We start from the raw sequence: 22,651 nt of genomic DNA, 5'->3' as shown, positions 1-22,651 counted from the left end.
AACTGCTGACCTTGCAGTTTGCAGCCCGATTCATAACCACTACGCTACCAGAGCTTCTTACTACAGCATATATAGTGCACTAATAATGTGCAGCCTGTCTGCATTCTGTAAAAAGCACAGGCTCCCTGGATGTGGAGCTTGGAGCAGTCAGTGCCCCCTGCCCATGAAGTGAGCGTGCTCTCAGTTTCCAGGGACACGCTGGCATCCTCTTTCCTTCGATACACAGTGCCCTCTGATGAGGGTCATGGGCTCGCACAACAGACGAGAATGTTGTTAGGAGAGGGAATGACATGATGGATGATTGCCAATAATTTCTCGCTAGATCGAAGCTGGAACCAGAGCCCAGTACAAAGCCACGAGAGGCTACATCTTCTGAGACAGCATCATCGAATCCCTCCAAAGACTCTGAAGAGAAGCCTGCCGTGGAGGACTCCCCAGGTAACTCCTCCCTGTGTGGCTTCCCCGGGGCAGGTGGCTGAAGTGCACAGCAGGTACAGAAGGTGTCTGCAGGGGAAGTGGAAGAGTAGGAGATATGAAGGCTGGGGAGGAGGACAGGGCCAGACCACCGAGGACCCTGCCCCCTCCACACTAGGGCACGCTGCAGGCCCGAGCAGAGGGCTGGGCTTCCGGCAGGTGATGGCTGCAGGTGCGCATGGCCCCAGAGAGCTGCACACCTGAGTTGTTGTCGGACATGATTTCTGCTCTGGCTTCACTGCCCATTTATGTGTGGTGTCCACGTCACTGGTGGTTTTCTGTTTCTAGCTGTGTTTCTTTCCTTAGAAAAGTCAGTGCTTACAAAGGAAACCGAATCAGGGCAAGCAGAGCCAGGGGGGCAATGGGACAGTCAGGACAGTGGTTCCTACTCCGGAAAACACTGCGCTGTTTCTAAAGATGCTTTCAGCCCATCTTATAGAAAGAGGAGTTTCTATAATGACAGTTTCAACAGAAAGAGCAATTTTGGTAGAACCTGTGCCGAGCTGTGGTTGGCATGGAGATTTTTTGTGTGGTTACATGGATGCTGCTTCCTCTAAATTGCTTCTGTCATCGGGTGCTTTTCCCCTGTCAGTCTCAAACCCAAACTCTGGACTTTTGTCTAAGTTACAGAGCTGAGATGTCTAGTGAGCGAGGAAGGAAGGGAAAAGGCAAATTGACCTTTGCTGAGTACTTGGTGTTTCACTAGGAGCTCCAGGGCTCTGCGGAGACAGACAGGGAGCAAACCACCTTCAGTAACAGGGACTTTGTTACCATCTCCACTGCCTCCAGTCCTCCTGGCCCTGTCCCCTCGGCTCCCTGCCAACCCTTTAGAAACCTCACACAGCCCAGAGGGGCAGTCTCCTGCCCAGGAGCCTGGGGAGGTGGGGGCTGGACTTTGCACACTCATCTGTTATGACCACCTTGTCCACAGACCTGTCCTCACTAGATAGTGACCTGTCCCTGGACTGCTGTCCACACCACTACATAGTTACCTGTCCCTGGGAAGCAACCTCCCCATGCTGCTACACTAGTGACCTGTCCGCAGGCAGCTGCACGAGCGTGGACTGCTCACACGGTTCACAAGTGAGGCTGGGCAATGGCTGCCCTGGTGGGGTCTCCTGCAGATGGAGTAGTTAGTCTACAGCCCTGCAGAAGGACCAGGGGGGCTGGGGGCGGAAGAGGCATTTACGTGGACTGACCCAGAATAAATTGTCATATATTGCTGAGTCAGAGAAGCAAGTTTTAGAGCAGTCTGTTAGAGTAATGTTGTCTCTGTGAAAAACAAACCACAACGGACATATGATACTATTCTTTATGGGTTTATTCAAGAGCAAAGATGTCAGTGTGAGAACTAAGGTGTAACTGACCCAAGCCATGGTATTTTCAGTCACCTCATATGTATGTGAAAGTTGCACAGTGACTAAGGAAGACTGTAGGAGAACTGATGTGTTTGAGTTATGGTGTTGGAGGAGAGTCCGGACCGCCAAAAGAACCTACCAATCTGTGTTGGAAGAAGCGCAGCCAGAGAGCTCCTTAGAAGCCAGGATGGTGAGACTTCGTCTCTCATACTTCAGACGTATTATTTGGAGGGACCCATCTCTGAAAAGGGATAGCATGCTTACTAAAGTGGAGTGTCGGTGAAAAAGAGGAAGACCGCAATGAGATGGATTGGCACAGTGGCCGTAGTAATGGGCTCAAGCATAACTGTGAGGATGGTGCTGGACCGAGCTGTGTTTCATTGTCATGCTTACGGTCGCTAACAGCACCTAATAGTTCTAGGTTTAAGTGTAGGGACAGGTGGGCAGGGAAGGGGCCTAAGGAAATCTGAGGCTACATCCAAGCAATCACAGTGGTTCCTTCTGGGAGAGGGGTAGCCAGATTGGGGAAAGTGTGTTGTTTCTTCTCTTTTAATGAAAATACCCATATACTTCAAAACGTTGGTGGGAGAATGGGATTGAAGATCATGGAGTTTCCCCGCACTTTTTGAAGCCTCCTGTGTTTTGCAGTGATGAAACAGTAAGTGCTTGTCCTTTGAAGTACAACGCATGGTTAGCTTATTCTGAAGAGTGTCTGTTCCATTTGCAGCCCTGGGTAGCATAGGACTGTGCTGAAACTGTGCAAATACCCACACAGACACACGTACATTCACAGAACATGCTCACAGACACATGTGCACATGTACACACAACAGACACATGTGTACATACTTGTATGTACACACACAGACACATGTACAGGTCCATATGCACACAACACAGGACACACACGTACCTGAGTATACACACAGCATGCACACACACACAGACACACTCACATATGCATATATGCACACAGACACACGCACACACATGTACCTGTGCATACACACACACAACGTCTCTGATCTGAACCGCAGGGAAGCAGCCTGTTGGTAGTGCCTGAGTCTGAGGCAGCAGAGAGCCCGAGGCAAACAGACCTAAGATGCCGGCATCGGAAGCCCACCGACTGTCAAATGCGGACCTCTGCCAACGTCTGTTCTCTGTTCTGCTTTGTTTTGAATAGGAACGCTCCTGCCTGACGCACAACCTGAACTGGGGAGCTGGGCCGATGGGAAAGGTGAAGACGAACTGTCCCCCGAGGAGATTCAGATGGTAAGGCCACCCTCTGCCTCCTGCCCACCCACACCCAGCGTCATCACCCTGACACCCTCATCCGCCCTGAGCATGTGCGTTTCTGAAGTGTGAAATTGTGTGTGTATGTATGTGAGTATGAACCTGTCTGCGTGTCACGGTTCATTAACACTGCTTACCTGATTTTCCGGAAGTATCTCATATTCGGTAAATTCACAGCAGCATAATTAAAGAAGAGATGGCCTTGGAATCATTTTACTAACAGTAGACATCTTTTTGTCCTTCGGACAAAGTGGGTCCCATCTCTCAGCGGTTGTGGTACTTTTCGGTTGTTGGGTCTGCCTTGTGTTCTGGTCATTGGAGGCGAGCAGAGGTAATGACTGCAACCTGGAGGCTGACTCCCTAATTGCTGACCTGGCTTCCTTTTAGCGCTTCAGCTCCTGGTCACTGATGGATGTAGTTGTTCATCTCTGGGGGCATTTCGGGGAGTGTCGGGGACCGGCCTCGACACGGATGTTTGGTTCACGAGGTGGGGATATCTGGCGGTGATAGGGATAGCAAAAGAGGAGACACAAAGACGCAAAGAGAGAGAGACAAAGAGACACCCCAAAACCAGAGTGGATGCATTACTGGCGTCCGGCAGATCTGGCGTGGTGAACATCTTAGCTATGAGGGCGGTAAGGTCCCTCATAGTAAACATCTTAGCTATGCGGGCAGTACGTTCCCTTTGCTAGCTGGTCATCCACGCATGCCTAGTCAGCCGTATAACACGCCCTCCAGGCTGTAATGCACACCTGGGTCGGTCCACGCCCCTGTTTTATTTAGGGGAGGAGCTTTACACCAAGCTGGGAGGGACTAAGACAAGGGACAGCTACATATGTAATTTTCCAGACATTCAGGCAACTTTACATTGTAATTTGCAGGTTCGAATCCCAGGCCCGCAACTTGGTTTCTCAGGCTCAATTAACGTATCTATAGCACCTTAGCTCAGTTGGGGGAAGGTGAGAAGGAAGATCAAAAGGCTTGGGAGGCGTCCCGCTGTGTTGGCTGCCTGGGCCAGGTTTGCAGGAAGAAGCGAGGCGCCTAGGTGAATGGGCTGCACCTGGAAACACTTTAGGGAGGGTGTCCTTTTGTCCTTAGAACAAAGACCCGGGAAGACACCCATTTACCTTGAGTGAATTCTTTGAGGAAAACTTTGCCTTTAGAATTTTACAGTCTCGGCTTCTAGGAAAGGTTCTTACATTTATCTGTGGATATCAAGGCTTTATGTATGAAATTAATAATAAACATAACTGAACAATAAGATGAAAGACAGTTTGCTATGTCTGCTAAGTGGCTAGAGTTTGTTCCTCAGAGCCCTCGGCCTGTACGGTCTGCAACACTTGGGCCCACAGGGCCTCAAACTCCTGACCGGGTCTGCACGGTCTGCAACAGGGGAGAAACCTAGGGGCCCGCTGCCTGGGGTCCGCAGCCGGCCTGGTGTAACACTGCACTTGGCCTTAAAGAGCTGGAAAACTGCTTCCCGCACAGCATGCTTTCCAATGGCAGCACTCAACAAATAGCAGTTGTTGTTTTTAGTGTCATCAAGCCGCTTCCACCTCAGAGCAGCCCTCTGTACGGCAGAATGAAACAGTGTCCTGCACCACCTGACAACCCGTCAACACTTACACGCTGCTGCAGTCACTGTGTCACCCCATCTCGTTGGGAGGTCGTCCTCTATTCTTCCAACTCTCCACCTTACCAAGTCTGATGTCCTCCTCCAGAAACTAGTCCCTCCTGACAACATGCCCAAAGTACAAGAGATGACGTCTTCCCATCCTGGCTTCTGAGGAGCATTCTGGCTGTACGCCTTCCAAGACAGACTTGTTCTTCTATCGGTGATTCCAGTGCATCAGTCTCCTTCACCTTCCTTGTTCATTTCCCAGCTTTTGCATGTGTATGGGGCGATTGATAATACCGTGGCTTGAGTTAAGTGCATCTTTGTCCTCCAGGTGACATCAAGCTGCTGCTGTGTAAAGATTACAGCCTCCGTAGAGCACTTCTGCTCTGTGACAGGCCAGGAAATCTGGAAGACACTTAACCTGGCTAGCCAACTGGAATAGATTTGTATCTGTGCTCATTGCAAAGGAAGCTGATCCAACAGAATGCGGGAACTTTCTAATATCAGGACTGTCACACGCAAGTAAAATTTGGCCAAAGATAATCCAAAAATAGTTGCAGCAGAACATTGACAGGGAGCTGCCTGAAATCCAAGCAAGATTCAGAAGAGGACATACAAGGAGAGGTGTCATTGCTGACATCAGATGTATCGTGACCGAAAGAAAGAATACCAGAAAGGTGTTTATTCTGTCTTTTACTAACTATGCAAAGGCTGCAGGAATTATAACAACTTGTAGATAGCATTTCCAAGAATGGAAATTCCAGAACACTTAATTACATTCATGTGGAACATCAAGAACCTAAGATCTCAAGGCAGTTGTTCACAAACAGAACAAGGGGGAAACTGAGGTGTTTAAAATCAGGAAAACTGTACATCAAGGCTGTATCCTTTCACCATACTCATTCCACCTGTTTGCTGAACAAATAACCCATGAAGCTGGGTGATCTGAAGGAAAACGTTGCATGAAGATTGAAGGAGGACTCATTAACAACCTGTGATATGTAGATAATACAACCTTACTTGCTGAAAAAGTGAAGAGGACTTAAAATACTTATTGATGAAGATCAAAGACCAAAGACGTCAGAATGGGTTGCACCTCAATGTAAAGAAAAATCCTCACCACGGTCCAATCGATAGCGTCAAGATAAATGGAGTTGTCAAAGACTTCATTATGCTTGGATCTACCATCAATACTCTTGAAAGCAGTGATGACAGTGATGTGCTGTGGAGTAGGTTCCAGCTCACAGCAATGCTGAGGGTTTCTGAGGCTGTAAATCTTTATGGGAGCAGAAAATCTTACCTTTCTCCTGAGGACCAGCTGGTAGATTTGAACTGCTGATCTTGAGGTTCACTCATGAAAGCACCAGTCAAGAAATCAACGGATGTTTTATATTAGGCAAATCTGTTGCACAAGACCACTTCAAAGTGTTCAAGAGCAAAGATGTCAGCTTGAGAACTAAGGTGCGCCTGACCTAAGCCATGATATTTTCAGTAACCTCATATGCATGTGGAAGTTGGACAGTGAATAAGAAAGCCGGTAGAAGAATTGATGCATGTGAGTTATGGTTTTGTAGGAGAATATTCAAAGTACCATGGACTTACAGAAGAACAAACAAATCTGTGTTGGGAAAAGTACAGCCAGAATGTTTGTTAGAAGCAGGACGGCCAAACTTTGTCTCTCATACTTCAGACATGTTGTCAGGAGGGACCAGTCTGTGGAGAAGGACATCATGTTTGGTAAAGTAGAGGACTGAGATGGATTGGCACAGTAGCTACAAAAAGGGGTCAAACAGCAGCATTTGTGGGGACGCTGCTGAACTGGGCAGTGTGTGGTTCACTGTACATGGATTGCTGTGAGTCAGACCCCACTGGATGGCACCTAACAATGCAACATTGAGTCGGTAACACCTGGGCTCTCCATGAGTTGGAATTGATTCAGTGACAATGGGCTTGGGTTTGGTCTGGATATGAAAAGATCATTTTTCATCTTGTAATGTTCTTCTTTCCATAATGACTTTGGTCGCTCCATGTTTCCGTTAAATTGCACTGTCCTAACTGAATCATTGCCTGGAAACAAGCCACTGGCCTTCCCCAGGAATGTTAGCTCTGTCGCCGGCTGGTTCCCAGGACTAACGCTGTCAGCATAAGCAGGGCCAGCCCGACTTAACGACATCACTGCAAGTGATGGGCCAGCAGCTGTGAGCCTCACTGCTCTCCTGACAGGCTGGTTACTGTTCACGTCACTTCTTTGCTAATTGGGAATAGTAGCCAAGCACGGTGTCGTATAGTCAGACTAAGCCAAGTCTCATTTAAGAAGGTTCAGCCATGAACACGAAGAGAAAGGAGTTGAGAAAGAAGTGGCTTTCCACTGGAAAGTGCTATAGCAAATTGTGGGCACCATTCATAACCATTGCTTCTGAATGTTTCCTCAGGGTAAAGTAATGAATGAAGCATTTTAATTCATGGTCTCACCCACAGGAGCAGTTGCGGCGTGTCCAGAATGATTGCAGGGTATTATGTGATTTGCGCCATAAATCTCCATTCATAACGTAGGATGCAGGTGTGTGAGTGCCTCTGAGTGGGATAAGCAGATGTTTTGTGGTCAGGCTGAGTGGAAATGGATTGTTTCCTGATGTGATAACTGAGAAAGTGACTCTCTACTCTTGGTTCACATTCAATTTCTGGTCTTCAGTGAATCCGCCTGCATTTCTGGGCACAATCCATGGGGCCACTTTTAAAGATAGGATGGTGACTTCTGTTTCTTCAGTCCACACCATGCTGGTACCTTGTCTACTCCAGTCTCTCGAAAGGCCCGTGGAATCACCAGATGACTGCCGGTAGAGCCTGCGTCTGTGGTCCCGCAGTGATGACCAGGGCATGTGGAAGGCCCCTCTCGCAGTTGATATAGAAGGAGGGGGCCAGGGGCGTGAGAGGCTTGGCAGGAGAAAAGGTGCATCCAGTGTTGCCCTGAGAGGGCCTGGGCAGTGACGGTTCCCTAGCCGGAGCCCACAGCCCTTCTGCCTGTGGCTCCTGGTTCTCAGCCATGCCAGTAACTGTACCACCTCCGCGGATGCTCAGAGGCCCGGGGAGGAGTGATTGCATTTTGAAACAATATAGTCACAAAGAGGATTTGATTAGGAAAGGATTTCTTTACCAATGTATTCACAATATCGTGGGTTTGTTTCCTTCAAACCAGATTACAGACCCTTAGTAACTGTTGTTAAGTCAAGTCAGTTTCTGACTCATCACAACCCTGTATAGAGTTTTCAAAAGAGCTACTGGTGGGTTTGAACTGCTGACCTTGTTATTAACAGTCTAGCACTTTTCCTACAGTGCCACCAGGACTCCCAAAAGTCTTTGTTGTTGTTGCTAGGTGCCGTTGAGTCATTTTTGATTCATAGTGACGTTGTATACAACAGAAGGAAACACTGTCCTGTCCTCTTCCAGCCACACAGTCGTTGCTACACTTGTGCCCATCGCTGCTGCCAGGGTGCCAGTCAGTCACATTGGGGGGTGTGGGCGGAGGTCTTCCTCTTTGTCGCTGACGCTGCACTTTACCAAACATGATGTCCTTTGCCATGTCTGTCTTTTCTCCGCATCCAGCGCAGGAAATTAGAAGGAAAAGAAAGACAACAAGACACATACAAGTTGAGTGAAAGTTGAGACCAGGTGGGACGCAGCACTCTGATGGGGATACTGCCAACCCAGAACCAGTGCAGCAAGTTTATTTTATACACATCTCAAGGGGAGGTGCTTGGGGCAAGGTAAAGAGCACAAACAACACCTGGTGTTGTTGGTGCATACAGTAAGCAGAACTCTATCAGAAAAATGTAATGGTAGCTAGCTGCAACATAATTTAGATACAGCTAAATGTGCAGACTGAGCTAAAGGTCATGGCTGTGTATACAAGGAAAGACTTTGCAAGTTCCTTGTTCCTAGGGTCAGCTTTGCAAAAACCTGAGGGGCAGCCCGACTTGGGTGCAGCCTGAGTTTCTGGATCACAACTGTTCAGTTGCAGTGCTTCAGTTAAACTACCCCCAAGTCAGAGACCTTCAGCTCAGTTGCTCCCAACAGTCCTTCTCCAGGAACTGGTCCCTCCTGATTATATGCCCCAATAGCCTGGCTTCTAAGGAGTGCTCTGGCTGTACTTCTTCTAACACAGATTTGTTTGTTCTTCTAGTGGTCTGTGATTCTTTCAATATTCTCCTCCAACACCATAACTCAAATACATGAATTCTTCTACAGTCTTCCTTATTCACTGTCCAACTTTCACAGGCATATGAAACTACTGAAAATACCATGGCTTTTGATCAGGTGCAACTAAGTCATCAAATTGACATCTTTGTTCTTGAACACTTTAAAGAGGTCATGTGCAACAGGTTTGTCTAATGCCATATGTCATTTGGTTTCTTGACTGCTGCTTCCATGAATGTTGATGGTGAATCCAAGCAAAATGAAGTGTTTGATGACTTCAGTGTTTTCCCCAATTACCATGATGTTATTTATCAGTCCAGTGGTGAGGATTTTTGTTTTCTTTACATTGAGGTGTAACCAATATTGAAGACTGTGGTCTTTGATCTTCATCAGTATTTTAAATCCTCTTTGCTTTTGGCAAGCAAGGTTGTATCATCTGCATAATGAGTCTTCCTCCAATCCTGATGCCACCTGGGTTCTTCTTCATATAATCCAGTGTCTTGGATTATTTGCTCAGCACACAGATTGACTTGAATAAGTATGGTGAAAGAATACAACTCTGGCAATACCTTTCTTCATTTTAAACCATATAGTGTCCCCTTGTTCTGTTTGAATGACTGCTTCTTGGTCTATGTACAGGTTCCTCATGAGCACAATGAAGTGTTCCTGAAAACTCAATGTTGTCCAAAGCATGTCATGACCCACACAATCAGACGCCTTTGCATAGACAGTAAAGCACAGGTAAGCGTCTTTCTGGTATTCTCTGAGGTCAGCCAAGATCCATCTGAGGTCAGCAATCATATCCCTTGTTCCACATCCTCTTCTGAGTCCTGCTTAAATCTCTGGCAGTTCCCCGTCAAGGTACTGGTGCAGCTGGTTTTGTATTGTCTTTAGCAAAATTTACTTGCATGCAATATTAATGTTATTATCTGGTGATTTCTGCATTTAGTTGGGTCACCTCTCTTTGGAATGAGCACACATTAGGGTCTCTTCCAATCATTTGGCCAGATAGTTGTCTTTCAAATTTCATGACATAGATAAAGTGAGTACCTCCAGTGCTTCATAAGTTTGTTGAAAGTTTTCAATTTGTTTTCCATCACTTCCCGGAGCCTTGTTCTTTGCCAGTGCCTTCAGTGCTCCTTGGACTTTTTCCTTTGGTACCATTGGGTCTAGATCATATGCTACCTCTTGAAACGGTTGAACATCGACCATTTCTTTTTGGCACAGTGACTTTGTGTATTCTTTCCAGCTTCTTTGGATGCTTTCTACATCTTTCATATTTTGCCATGAGAATCCTAATTTCCCACAGCTCTTTCAGCTTGAGAAATGCTGAGCGTGTCCTTCCCTTTTGGTTTCCTACATCCAGGTTTCTGCACATTGCATTGTAATTCTTGACTTCTCAAGCTGCCCTTTGAAATTTTCTGTTCAGCTCTAGTACCTCCTCATTTCTTCCATTTGCTTTGGCATCTCTACGTTGGAGAGCAAGTTTCAGAGTGTCTTCTGACATCCATTTTGGTCTTTTCCTTCTTTCTTGTCTTCTTCATGACCTTTTTTTCTCTTCTTGTATGGTATTCTGGATGTCATCCACAATTCTTCTGGTTTTTAGACATTAGTGTCTAATTCATCAAACCTGTTCTTCAGATGATCTCTAAATTCAGGTGGGATATGTTCAAGGTCATATTTTGACTCTCATAGACTTATTTGTAATTTTCAGCTTTAGCCTGAACTTGCGTATGAGCAATTCATGGCCTGTTCCACAGTCTGTCCCTGCCATTATTTTGGCTGGTGCTATTGGTACTATTTCACTATTCAATGTTCTGGTGGTATCTGAAAGTGTTGCACTGTTATTCAGAAGGTTTTCAATGACTAATCATTCTGAAGCAGTCTGCCTCTCCTTCTTCGGAAAGCTCAGCTGAAACCTGTCCTTCATGGGTGACCCTGCCAGCATTCAGAAGACCCATGGCCTAGCTTCCAGTATCGCAACAACATGCAAGCCACCCCAGGACAACACACGGACAGACGAGTGGTAGAGAAGGCCTTCAGCAGAGCCCCGTCTGAGCTTGAGGAGCCCCGATGGGCAACGGTTACACACTGAGCTTCTAACAGAAAGGCCAGTGGTTTGAACCACCAGATTCCTGGCAAGAGAAAGATGAGGCATTCAGCTTCCATAAAGATTCACGGCCCTGGAAACCCTGGGTGGTAGTTCTTCTCTGTCCTCTGTGGGCACTGAGTGGTGATCCAGCCAGCAGGAATGGGTTTCATTTCGTTTATTTAAAAGTCAGCCTTATAAATGGACTCGATCAGCTAAGTACCAGCCCTGCCTAACTGACGGGGCACTGGGCCCTGGACTGAGGTTCTGACCACAGCCCTGTAGGAGCTGACAGAGAGCTTAAGTCACCTTCCCAAGGCCACACAGCAAAAGCCTGGGCTCTTTCACACCCTGCCCTGCCATGTGGTTGGGTGAGGCCCAGGGGCATCGCTCCATGTTGAGGGAAGGCACTGTGCTTGGTGGGAGCTGGGAGTGGGGGTCCTGCCTGCCCACCTCCCCATCACTCAGACGTCCTTCCGTTGATGCGTGGAGCGTTTCCAACACTGTCCAGGTCTGCCTTCTGTCATTGGTGCTGACCTGGGGACCAGGTGTCCACACAGCTCTGTCCCTTGTGAGGTCTGCCCCTTGTGAGGTCCCTGTGGGTGTGGGGAGAAGCCCGCCACAGCTGTCACTGAGCTCGTGCCAATGCCTCCATGTAACTTTGACACCCAGGACGGGACGGGCCCTCAGCAGCGTCTTCACTCCTTCTGCAGTTTGACCTGAGTCCTGGAGAGACAGGAACCCCCGCTCTTGGGGGCTTTCAGTGCGCCGGGCACATGTTCCTCCTCACAGCCCGTTAGGGAAGCCCTCTTCTCATACTCAAGGAGCCCTGGTGGCCAGTGGCTGTTTGGCTATTGACTGCCCCTCAGCATGAACACCTAGCCATTTGCTTGTGTGAAGATTACGGCCTAGAAGGCCCCATCATGGTTCAAATCTCTTCTGTCACACTGAGGCGTGAGTTGGAGTCAGCTCAGTGGCACCTCACCACAGCAGTGTGAACCCCACTTAGTGAGAAAGAGAAGCACACGCAGCGTTAGTGACCTGCCATCACCCACACTCTCGGGGTCAGGCAACACAGGATCTGAATCAGCATGTCTGCCAGTCAGCCTTCCACCTGGCCTGTGGCTGCTTCCTACCTCACTCCACAGACGGGCCGTGCGGTGCACAGGCTCGCGATGTACCCAGCCCAGACAGTCAGGCCATGACCTCGTCCACTTAAGCCCCACCAGACCCCAGGAGGTGGCAGCCCCACACATGTGTGTGGGAAACAGGGTCGGTTGGTTGGAACATGGCTTCGTTGTCTCCTGGTCTTTGGGACTTCGTCTGAATGGAGACTGCTTTCATTCCAGCTCCTGGTCTTGCCATTTGTTTCTCCGCCGAGTCAGGTACTTCTCAGGTTCCATCATGAACTCGTGGACTCAAGGACTCAAGGAAGTCAGCTCCCTCTCCTTCCACTGTGTGGCTGACAGCACTTCCGAAGCCACAGTTACCGAGGGGACAGAGAGGAAGTGCAGGCCCTCAGGATGGGAGGAAACAAAGGCACATTGCACTAAGAAGCCGCTGCCCTCCCTCGTTCATTTTAAGAACAGTGTCTACGCTGTGCATGAAAGGACTGTATCTGAAAGAGCTCTCGTTTGTCGTTCAGTGCCATGGAGCCTGTTCTAACTCATAGCGACCCTGTGTTAGGTTTCCGAGGCTTTAAATCTTCTCAGGAGCAGAAAGCCTCATCTTTCTCCTGAGGAGTGGCTGGTGGGCTCGAACTTCAGACCTTGTGGTTCGCAGTGCAGTGCTCATAGTATGGAACCACGTGCTCCCATTAAAAAAGGTAGGGCTGTTAGGAAAGTTCTAAGAAAATTCTCCCCAGCCCCACACCACTGAGAATCGGTGACTCAGCCCTGCAGACTGAAGTCCTTCATGTTTGCACAGCTGTTGGCCTGAGGGACGGGCAAGGTGGCAGCAGAACTGATACTTGTAACTCAGAAGTGACATGTGAATTCTGTTCAGGATCCTCGGTGGTGCAGGTTTACAAGGGCCACCAACAAAACCATGTCAGCACGGCAGCCTGCCGGGGTGCCCCAGCCCTGAAGTGGGGGAAGACAAGTCCATGAGGAGGGCAGTGCTGCGGGCACAGGGACTTTGTCAAGAGAGGAAGGGACACTGGGAAGCGCTGAGAGGCCAGCACCCAGGAGGCAGCTTGGCCAGTCTGAGGGACCAGCAGGTTCTCCCCAGCTGAGGCCCAGCTCTGCTTCCAGAGGGAGGGAGGCAGGCGGCCACCCTCAGCAGTCATCCCCAGCAGTCAGATGGGATTGGCATTTTAGGGGAGCGGAGACTCCGGTGGAAGGAAGCGGGGAGGCCGATGTGAAGAGTACCAAAGAGAGTGGGCACTGCCGGTGATGGACGAGGGCTGCCCCCAACCCCACCTAGTGTGGTGTGAGCAGGGCAAAGGCGTGAGGTGGACGTGTGGGAGGTGTGGACGGGAGGCACCAGGGGGCAGTGGGCAGATGTGGAGGGAAAAGGAGTAAGGTGGGACCATGTGGGAGGCACGGACGGGAGGCACTGGATGAACATGCGGGCTCCTCCCTGCGGAGATGAGAGCAAGCCCGGGGCTGGACTGAGGGAATCCTGCCCCAGGAAGGGCCCATAGCCATGGCGTGGTGCTGAGTTAGTGACAGACCAGATCGCCAGTGTGTGTGGGGCCAGGGCCTGCTGTGTTCCCACATAACACCACTCAGGCCACGTGAAAGGAAGCCCGGTTCCCGCCTTCAGGAAACATGTGCTCTAGTTGTACAAGGAGTGTGAGACCCGCAGCCTATTACCCAGCAGAGAATGATGGAGACTTCCAGAAAACGCTGCACCATGGTTAGGATGAGAGCAGCCTCCACCTCTGGAGCCAGGGAAGGCCACCTGGAGAAGGTGGTCTCTGAGCTGTGGCAAGAAACTTTCCTGGCCCAAAGCCATAGGGAAGCTTCCAGAACTTCCTTTGCTTTGGCCAGAGTGATTGGCCTCCTGACAGCTCAGCCCTGCCACTCCCTGTTGTTGGGCTACCCCTACCTGCCTGAGCCCAGGATGCAGATGACCATGACCCCGGTGCCCTGATAGCCTACCTCCTTCCCTATGCCTTCCCCTCCTCTAGAGCTTCCCCAAACCAGAGACCAGAGGGTGGGACGGTGACAAGGTGGCCCACTGACGTCCCTGTGGTCCTCTGGGTTTCTGCTTTCCCCGGGGGTGTGGGGGGGCACGGGGAGGGCCAGCTGTGAGGAAAGGACCAGAGTCCAGGTTGACATCACATGTGCTTGTCTCCTCACAGTTTGAACAAGAGAACCAGCGACTCATCAGTGAAATGAACAGCCTGTTTGATGAAGTGAGGTACATCATGCCGTGTGAGCCCATGGCCTGCTTACAACTTTGCACAACGAGGAAGTCTGTGTCCAGCAGTGGCCTGCGTGGCCCTGTGCAGCTGGAGTGTAATTAGCAGCAGCACGTGGCCTATTTACATTTAATGACCAACACGCAACAGAAGTCAGGGCTGCGTCTGCATGCAGCTCAGTGACCCCCTCAGAGTCAGTGCAGGGCCTGGTCTTCAGGAGTGTGACCGCTGGCCCGCTGCTGTACACGTCCAGGCATCTTGCTGCGGCCTGGGGTATTTGGAGATCCCAGAAATAAGGCTGTTTGTGGCATTGGGGTGGCAGCCCAAAAGGAAAGCAGGTCCTGATGTTGCCCTCAGGCTCCCAGGGCAGGGGCGTGTCTCAGAGGGCCCCTCCCCTGGCATTACACCCCAGAGATGGAGCTGGTTTGTCCTCCACTCAGCTCGGTCCCGGCCTGGCAACTCTGTCTGCCTTCCAGGTCTCCCAGAGCGGCTCTGCCCTCCCAGAGCCCCAGCCTGTAGCAGAACTTAGCACTGAGCCAACTGTACGTGGGCCACCCTGGACCCGAGCTGAAGTGTCCATGCCACTAGGACATCATCTGGCCGAGTTGGCAGGGCGCTAGTCTTGAGTGAGAGAGTGGACCCTTGTTGTCCCTGCACCAGGCTGGTTTCTCCTGCTGTTGTAATGAGCTCAGGTGTCAGTGTCTCCACCTAAAGTGTCCTTGTGCACTGCTTACGTGGAGACAGTGACCATTACCCAAACCCACTGCCATCGGGTCGGTTCCAACTCATAAGGAGCTTGTTCAGGTATCCCAGGCCATGAGTCTGCTCAGGAGCACACAGCTTTATCTGTCTCCTGGGGGGCGGCTGGTGGGTTTGCACCACTGACCTTGTGGCTAGCAGTCTGGTGCTGTCCAGCAGCACAGCCACCAGGGCTCCGGTGAGCGGCACACAGCATTGGGATGAAGACCTGCACCACGTGAGCTCACCACGAGAGCCGCAGGGAAACAACCCTGTGTGCGTGGCCATGCGTTCAAACCCGGGCTCCTCGAAGGTCAACTTAGACATGGATCTCCAACTGCGCGGGAGTCAGTGCCTCTGACCCTGCGTTGTTCATGGGTCAGCTGTGCACGCCTTCCTTAACCTGCAGCTAAGTGACCATGAGCATATCCTGACATCTGAGTCCCCACCAATATTCAGGGTGTGACTCTGGCCACAGGACCCCAAGGAGACTCAGTGTTTTGTAACCAGGGCAAAGCTGGTGCCACAGCCTAGGACCACCTGGTTCAGAATACAGTGGGGGGCACACACCCCACACCTCTGGATGTCACGGGTCTGTTTACACAGTACCCTGATGGTGCTGAGAGAAAGCAAGGTGAACTTGTATGTAGGACTGACCTGGGCCTGCGTCCTCCCTACTGACACAGCGTCTCCCCTTCCCCTTCACGTTAAAGGAGACCGCATACAGAAGTGTGTAAAGTTCCCCTGAAGTGACCCCTAGAATCATTAACATGGGATCTGTTCTCTCCTCTTTCCCTGAAGGCAAATTGAAGGAAAAGTGGTTGAAATTTCCAGACTCCAAGAAATATTCACAGAGAAGGTTTTGCAACAGGTAAAAAAAAAAAAAAAAAAGTTCTAACTTTAGCTTAAAAGAAAAACGTGCTAAGCATTCAGGACACATCTGAAGCCCGGGGTCTCCTTGGCATGTGGTGACCAGTGTCCATGGGTGGGCATTCCTCTTGCTGCCCTAGAGAAAGTGGGCGTGGAAGGAAGTCTGCTCTGGAGGGGGTGGGGGTTGTCCAGGCAGCTCTGTGGCCCACCTATCTGTCCACTGGCTCTTCTCTCTGGGCTACATCCTAGCTCTAAGCTGGAGGTGACCCCTTAAGGATGTCCGTCCATCCATATGTGTGTGTGTGTGTTCTAGGGGGCCTCCAAACGTAGCATGTTCTCACAGGAAACACCCCCACTCTTTTCAGGGAAAATGTGACAGAGCTTCAAAAAGTGAATGAGAAAATGTAATTAAAGATAATGGAATTTTTCCATGAGCTTTTTGAAGCCCACTCAGATCTCCCAACTGCGTTGTCCTGAAACTCTTTCAGCCAGTAACTGGTAAAAAGTTCCGAGGCCTGAGGAATGGTCCCTTTCCCTCTCAGCGTCCTCAACCTGTGAAAGGGTGGGAAGGACAGTCCTCTTTCTCTTCTGTGTTAGAGGGATGGCTGGGCTAGGGCCCTTCCCTCACAAAGCCACCCTTCCCAGACTTCACAGCCAGAGGCAGATGCTTGCTAAGTGCCAGGTGTTAAACCTAAGAACACATTGGAAGGTGGGTTCACAAGCGTGAAAGCAACTATTCCAGCACGTGTACGCTACACCGGATTTGGCGAAGTTGCTGCCTTGGTGTAGAATTCTCAGTGTGACGACCACCCACTCAGCTGCATGTCACAGGCAGGCAGGTCCTCAGGCTCCCGAGTCCCAGTCCTCAGCTACAAATTGGGGCTGTGGTCACCTGCCATGCCCTCCCAGCTAGTGGACAGGAAGGGCCAGCCTAGTGAGCAGGAAGTACTGGCTAGTGGACAGGGAAGTCAGCACATCAGGCCCAGGAGAGCCGCTCAGTGTGTGGAAATGGCTAGCCCCTTAGCAGTGGATGCAGACCAGCCTGGGCAGTGTGTGGCTCAGCACCCCCACCACCCCCCCTCAGCAGCCGGAACACATGCTACGTGTGGACACGCCAGAGCCATGAGGGCTGTGGACTGGTGCCCAGGTCTGAGTTCTTACTGGGAGCCCCTCACCGTGGACACTGGGCTCCATGTGAGGAGTTGTGCGGAGCAGAGAACAGCCATTGGCCTGCCTGTCTGGCGGAGTTTCTGCCGGTTTTCAGCCTCTCATAGCTGTGCTGTCTCCCGGGCCTTGTTTGCTCACCTAGGATCCACAGCGGGGATCAGTTAGCGTCCACTTCAGCTTTCACCAAGGAAGTGAGGCCAGCAACCCCATGTGTGTGGGGTGACAGTCATCACCCGGACCAGCCAAGCGCCCACCCCCACGCCTCCTACGGCTGTCACGCCAGCTCCCGCTCCCTCGGCCCTGCCTGCAGGTGTCAGCCAGATGTGACAGCGAGTGAGGCCAAGCCCATTTCTCACGCTTTGTATGTGTGGGGAGCACACATGTTGGTCTTTAAATGCTCCCTCCTTTTCAAGAGATCCTGGTCAGTGAGACAGTAAAACACAGCCTGTTCTGAAGCATCTTTCTCTGGAGTGGGTAAAGCAGAAGCCGCTCTAGGAGGGCCCTGGTAGGTGGGGGCCAGGGAGAGGCCACAGGGTTGTGGGAGCGAGCCCAGGCAGGGCCGTCCAGCAGGGGGCGCACTGACCACCCTCCTCTCAGTGCAGACTCCTGGTTGCTGTGTGACTTAGGGCAGGCAAGTTGTTAAACCTCTCTGAGCCTTTATAAGAGGCTGAGCCTTGTCTGGGGTGCTGTGGGGATTCGTGGTGAATGCATGTAAGCACCTTGTCCTTGGGAAGGAGCCCTGGTGGTACAGTGAGTCAGGCACACAGCTGTAACTGACAAGTCTGAAGTTCAAAGCCACCAGCTGCACTTCCGTAAAGACAGGCAGCCTTGGAGACCCTCTGGGGCTGTGTGTGGGCAAAGATGCAGGGACGGTGGGCGGGTGGGTAACTCTCCTGAGGCGAGATGCACTTTCTCCCACAGGAAGCGGAGATTGACAACATTCACCAGCTGGTTGTTGGGGCGACTGAGAACATCAAGGAGGGTAATGAAGACATCAGAGAGGTGGGTGCTCCAGGTCTGGCAGGGGGTTCTCGCTATGAGGGTGCCCAGGCTGGGGTGAGCCCACCTATATGCACTGGGCCTGCCCACCTCCATGTTCTCCCACCAGAGAACATCAGAGCAGCTCCCCAACCAGGGAAGCCCAGGCCCATGGGGCCCCGCCCTGGCCATTGTCTGGGGGGGATGGCCCCGGCCCCTGCCAAGTGGGCCCTGAGGTCAGGTGGACATTCTTGGAGCCATAAAGTCCAGGGCCCACATGGTTTCTTTGAGCAAGTTCTGGGCTATGTCCCCCCAGAAGGATGTGCAGGGACCCCTGGTTTGGGTTGAACAGTGAGGGGCACCCCCTCTTTTTGCTCAGTGGCTCCACCATAGTTGGGGGCCGCGAGAACACGAGTGCCACACTCCTGGTGACGCCCCGCTCTGCTGTCCCCAGGCCATCAAGAACAACGCCGGCTTCCGCGTGTGGGTGCTCTTTTTCCTCGTCATGTGCTCCTTCTCCTTGCTTTTCCTCGACTGGTACGACAGCTAGCCAGACGCGCAGGACCCACAACGGCCACATGGCGCAGGGCAAGGGGTGGGGCCGGGCAGACACGGAAGCAGTGGTCGTGTGGCGGTCGGTGGTGGCCCTGAGAGTCTTCACTTCAGTTCCAACGCACAGTGACCCTGCTCCGGGTTCCCAAGGAGCGATTGGTGGGTTTTAACTGCCGACCTTGCGGTGAGCAATCCAGAGCTTATCCTATAGCGCCACTCCAGTGTAGCCGTCATCAGCAAGGTCAATTAAATGGGGAGACTGCTGTTACTAACTGCACCCAAAGGGGAGCAGAGGGTCCCCAGCTGACCTCCCCTCCCCCTCCAATAGTCCAGGGGGACCCCAGCAGCACCTTCTCACAATAAACTCACGCTGCCTTCTGGGTCTTGTGGCTTTTCCTGAGTCGGCGAGTACTGGTCGGATTGTAGAAAAGGAAAAATGGAACAGTGTTCAAGACGGTACTGGGCATCTTGTCCGTGCGTCCGGCTCATGTGAGCCAAGGAGCAGCAGGCTGGGGGTATTGGGGGAGGCCGCCTAGGCCGACACCCCCTGGAGCTGCTGCCCCCAGCCCTGTGATGACAGGACTGGGGGGATCCCAGGAGCCTCTGTTCAGAGGACACGGGTCCGCAAGCAGGCCTGCTCTCCTGCCCTTTAGGAAATGTAAACAGCTGAGAACATTTGGAGCCACCTCTGTGCAGAGCGGACTCATGTCTGCAGGCACCTCTTGGCGAGGCCCCAGGTACTTCATACTGGTCTTTGGAAGCATAAGGACTGCACAGACACATCCACGGGCAGCTGCATCGTCTTGTGCTCATCACTTACACAGAATGGAATTCCCAGCATGCCCCGGGAGGGACTTAGAGGGAGTGAAGCCTCTGTACTGTGCTGACCCGGGGTTGAGTGGGACCATGTATTTATATCCAGGACAAGTTTGAACACGTTTCCACCTTACGCCTCCACCACACTGCACAACACCCTCCCGACCCTGTGTGGGGCACAGCTGTAGGAAGCATGTGCCCATCAAGTGGCAGTCACTTGTGCGGTCACATATCCCTCAGGCCATCTCGGGGGTAATTGTCATGGCCCTGGCCACTGTCCCCACACCTGTTCAAAGCAGAACCCACACCCCCGGTCGCTCATTTTTGATCTAGGAACACAGGGGGCCTGCTGACACGTCCCCAGAAACCACAGGTTCACATCACGTGGAAGAAAACGCCAGCAGAGATCTTGTTTTCTATTTAATTGTGTTACACTGAAGTTGATCTAACTGGCCACTGTGTAAACATGTACTTAAATGTCAGGATTCAAATTGAAACATTTCTTTACAAAGATTGTGGATCGAAATCTCATAACTGGATGCGCATGGTCCCCGTTCCCCCCTCCCCTCCCACAGCCTCTCCACAGCCCCCCCGCCCTTCTCACATCTCGGTCATTCTGTCTGCTTCTCGCCTGCTTACAGCAACAATGCCCCCCCCCCCAGCTCCCCTTTACAAACTAACTGCTAACAGGGCTGGTGGTCCAGATGGAGTCCTCGTGGATGTGAAACAGGGACACCTACAGGAGGCAGCCCCTCACCCCAAACACATGCTACACAGAACGGCTGTCCCTACCCAGGTAGAGATGGGACACTACCCCAAGCAGGCCTTGCTCACGTGCAGGTGGGCACAGGGCGGGGGTCTCCTTCCACCCAGCAGCACCGGCACCATTGGAAGGGGGGGCTGGAAGGAGGTGGCTGGCACAGCTGGCCCCTAGCTAAGCAAGAGATCGCTTGGGGAAGGCTATGGAGCAAAGTCTGCAAAACAGTAAGGTGGTTTAAGGAAAATAAAATCAATCCCACAAAATGCATTATTTTTTCCAAGTCCAAACTCCTGGCGGTACCCAGTGTACATCATTCTCTGACGGCACCCAATAAATGCCAGTAAAGTCGGGAAGAACGCTTTCTTAACATGGAACTTGGCGCCCCGCTCTTGACGCAGTGGCAAGGAGCTCTCGGCTGTGCGCACACGGGCGGTCCGCAGCGACTCGGATGCGCGAAGCAGCGGTAGCAGACAGAAGCAAGTGCACCAGAAATGAGTAACCTCTAAAGTATCGGGAATTATAGTGAATGAAATGTCCCTCAAAGTCCCTTCGTCACCTCCAAGCAACACCCCGTGTGCAGGCAGGCGCTGGGCCCATCTCGCTAGGCAGACTTCTCGGCAGCCTCGGTCTCCTGCTCGGACAGCTTCTCCTCCGACAGGACGGACATCCACGGCGACACGGAGCGCGTGATGCTCTGCTTGGCCAGGTTGTAGTGGTTGATGACCGTATAGAACTTCTCCCGCGCGCTTGAGTCCTGCTCGGAGTAGTAGCTCTCCAAGCCCTCTGGGATGCACTGCGTGTTCTGGAAGACAAGAGCCTCCATCAGCCCGGCCCCTCAGTAGCTTCCCACTGTGTCCTCGGTGTTGTTGGAGCATCCGAGTCCCGCCTGACTCCGTTACCCTGGGCTGCGGTCTACAGGGGCAGATCCCCAGGTCTTTCTTCCACAGAGCCACTGGCACGTTTGAACTGCCAACCCTTTGGTGAGCAGTGAACACCTCACCACTGCACCACCAGGGAACCTCCAGTATGTTCTAAAAATCATCCCCTAAACATTTTGCATGCCCACCAGAGACCACCGCTCAGCTGCAGGAAGGGGCAGTGCTGGAGGCAGAGAGAGCAGCTTCCCGGCTAGGACACAGCAGGCCCCCAGTGAAAATGCTAGAAACCCGCAGAGAAGTGATGTCCTAGACCACATGCTAACACGACATGTGGCTTGTATGGCGTGTGGGGAATTGGCAAGTGCATGGAGACCCAAGGGGGGGGATGGGAAAGGGGGCCTGGGGATGGGAAAGGGGGGCTGGTGATGGGTGGTCTGTGTGATGCTTGGCTGTCTTTTGAATCTTGGTTTCCCTGGCATACCATTATAGACACTGGAGGGGGAGAGAAAGAAATAGCCAGAAATATCACCATAGAAAGCGTTTTAAGTCTGTCTTCTGCCTATAACTAATTGGAATACCTAAAATGGGGCTACAATGTGCCCAGTGAAGGAGGCTTCCTGTTGAGCCTCTGCATTACATAAGACCATAGGTGGAATCCTGAACCCCATCCAGAATCTTCTTAGGTGGGAAATTTCCACTTGAAAGGACAAGTAGACCAGCCTGGAGTGGCTAGAAGAACAGAAGATACTTCTTGAAAGAAAGAACAACAGGAAAAATACAAAACAATAAAGGCAATCCGACTGATTTCTACAAGAACAAGCAAGTTGCTCGCCCAAGAGACATCAAGCCAAGTGGTCGGGTCCCCTCAGAGCAAACCCCCTTCCAAGACTAACACTCAATGGAAATACACGCTCTGATTGGTGACCACGTTCATCACCGATAAGGGGAAGTGAGAGAAAAACAGCAATGAAGCTGTGAGCTAAGCCCTACAATGTTCAATAGACTCCTGTGAATCCGAGTGGAGACCTGGTGGCCAGCAGTGTTGCAAGACCTGGGGACTCTTGGGCCCAGAGTCAGTGATATAGCCACAGAGGACTAGAGTGGAGAGTGAAGCATGCAGCTGATAAGAAGAGAGGGCATATGCACAAGAACACTCACACTTGCAGATAATACCCACTTGACCTGGCTTCATTGCCTGGATGATCAGAGCTCAACTAGAAGAAGAAAGTAGAGGAAAAAAAGAGTAATCTGATACAATTTGATGAACTTGACCTATACCTGTGGATGCAGTAGCTCAAAAGAGGGACAAATGTTTACAGAAAAGATCATTCCCACCGCCTCCATACACAGAGTAGACAGGGATGGGCAACTTGGACATTGGCTACCCAAAATTGGGGAGCGGGGGGGAATACAAAGACAAGAAGTGACTGGCTTACAAGCTTTCAAGAAGGAACCTAGATCCCGGGACCCTAGCCAGAGAAGCAGCAATGCCTGAGATG

At 51.5% G+C, this 22,651-nt stretch overlaps 2 protein-coding genes across 2 annotated transcripts in view; one reads left to right on the top strand and one right to left on the bottom strand.

Annotated features, from left to right (window-relative positions):
• STX18 (syntaxin 18) overlaps positions 1 to 18,696 on the top strand; it is a 133,300-nt gene extending 114,604 nt beyond the window's left edge. Inside the window, exons 6-11 of the mRNA XM_006877282.1 lie at positions 323 to 438; positions 3,016 to 3,104; positions 14,334 to 14,392; positions 15,933 to 16,002; positions 18,090 to 18,170; positions 18,601 to 18,696. Of these exons, the coding sequence (XP_006877344.1) occupies positions 323 to 438; positions 3,016 to 3,104; positions 14,334 to 14,392; positions 15,933 to 16,002; positions 18,090 to 18,170; positions 18,601 to 18,696 (511 nt within the window). The remainder of the gene's footprint in view (positions 1 to 322; positions 439 to 3,015; positions 3,105 to 14,333; positions 14,393 to 15,932; positions 16,003 to 18,089; positions 18,171 to 18,600) is intronic.
• Positions 18,697 to 20,875: 2,179 nt separating this feature from the next.
• LOC102822306 (neuron-specific protein family member 1-like) overlaps positions 20,876 to 22,651 on the bottom strand; it is a 29,931-nt gene continuing 28,155 nt past the window's right edge. Inside the window, exon 4 of the mRNA XM_006877281.1 lies at positions 20,876 to 21,076. Within this exon, the coding sequence (XP_006877343.1) occupies positions 20,876 to 21,076 (201 nt within the window). The remainder of the gene's footprint in view (positions 21,077 to 22,651) is intronic.

This window comes from Chrysochloris asiatica, unplaced genomic scaffold (genome assembly GCF_000296735.1).
Source record: "Chrysochloris asiatica unplaced genomic scaffold, ChrAsi1.0 scaffold00454, whole genome shotgun sequence".
In the NCBI taxonomy this organism is placed as follows: Eukaryota; Metazoa; Chordata; class Mammalia; order Afrosoricida; family Chrysochloridae; genus Chrysochloris; species Chrysochloris asiatica.
The sequence above is the reverse complement of the archived record's forward strand: the minus strand, read 5'-3'. Positions and strand labels throughout refer to the sequence as shown.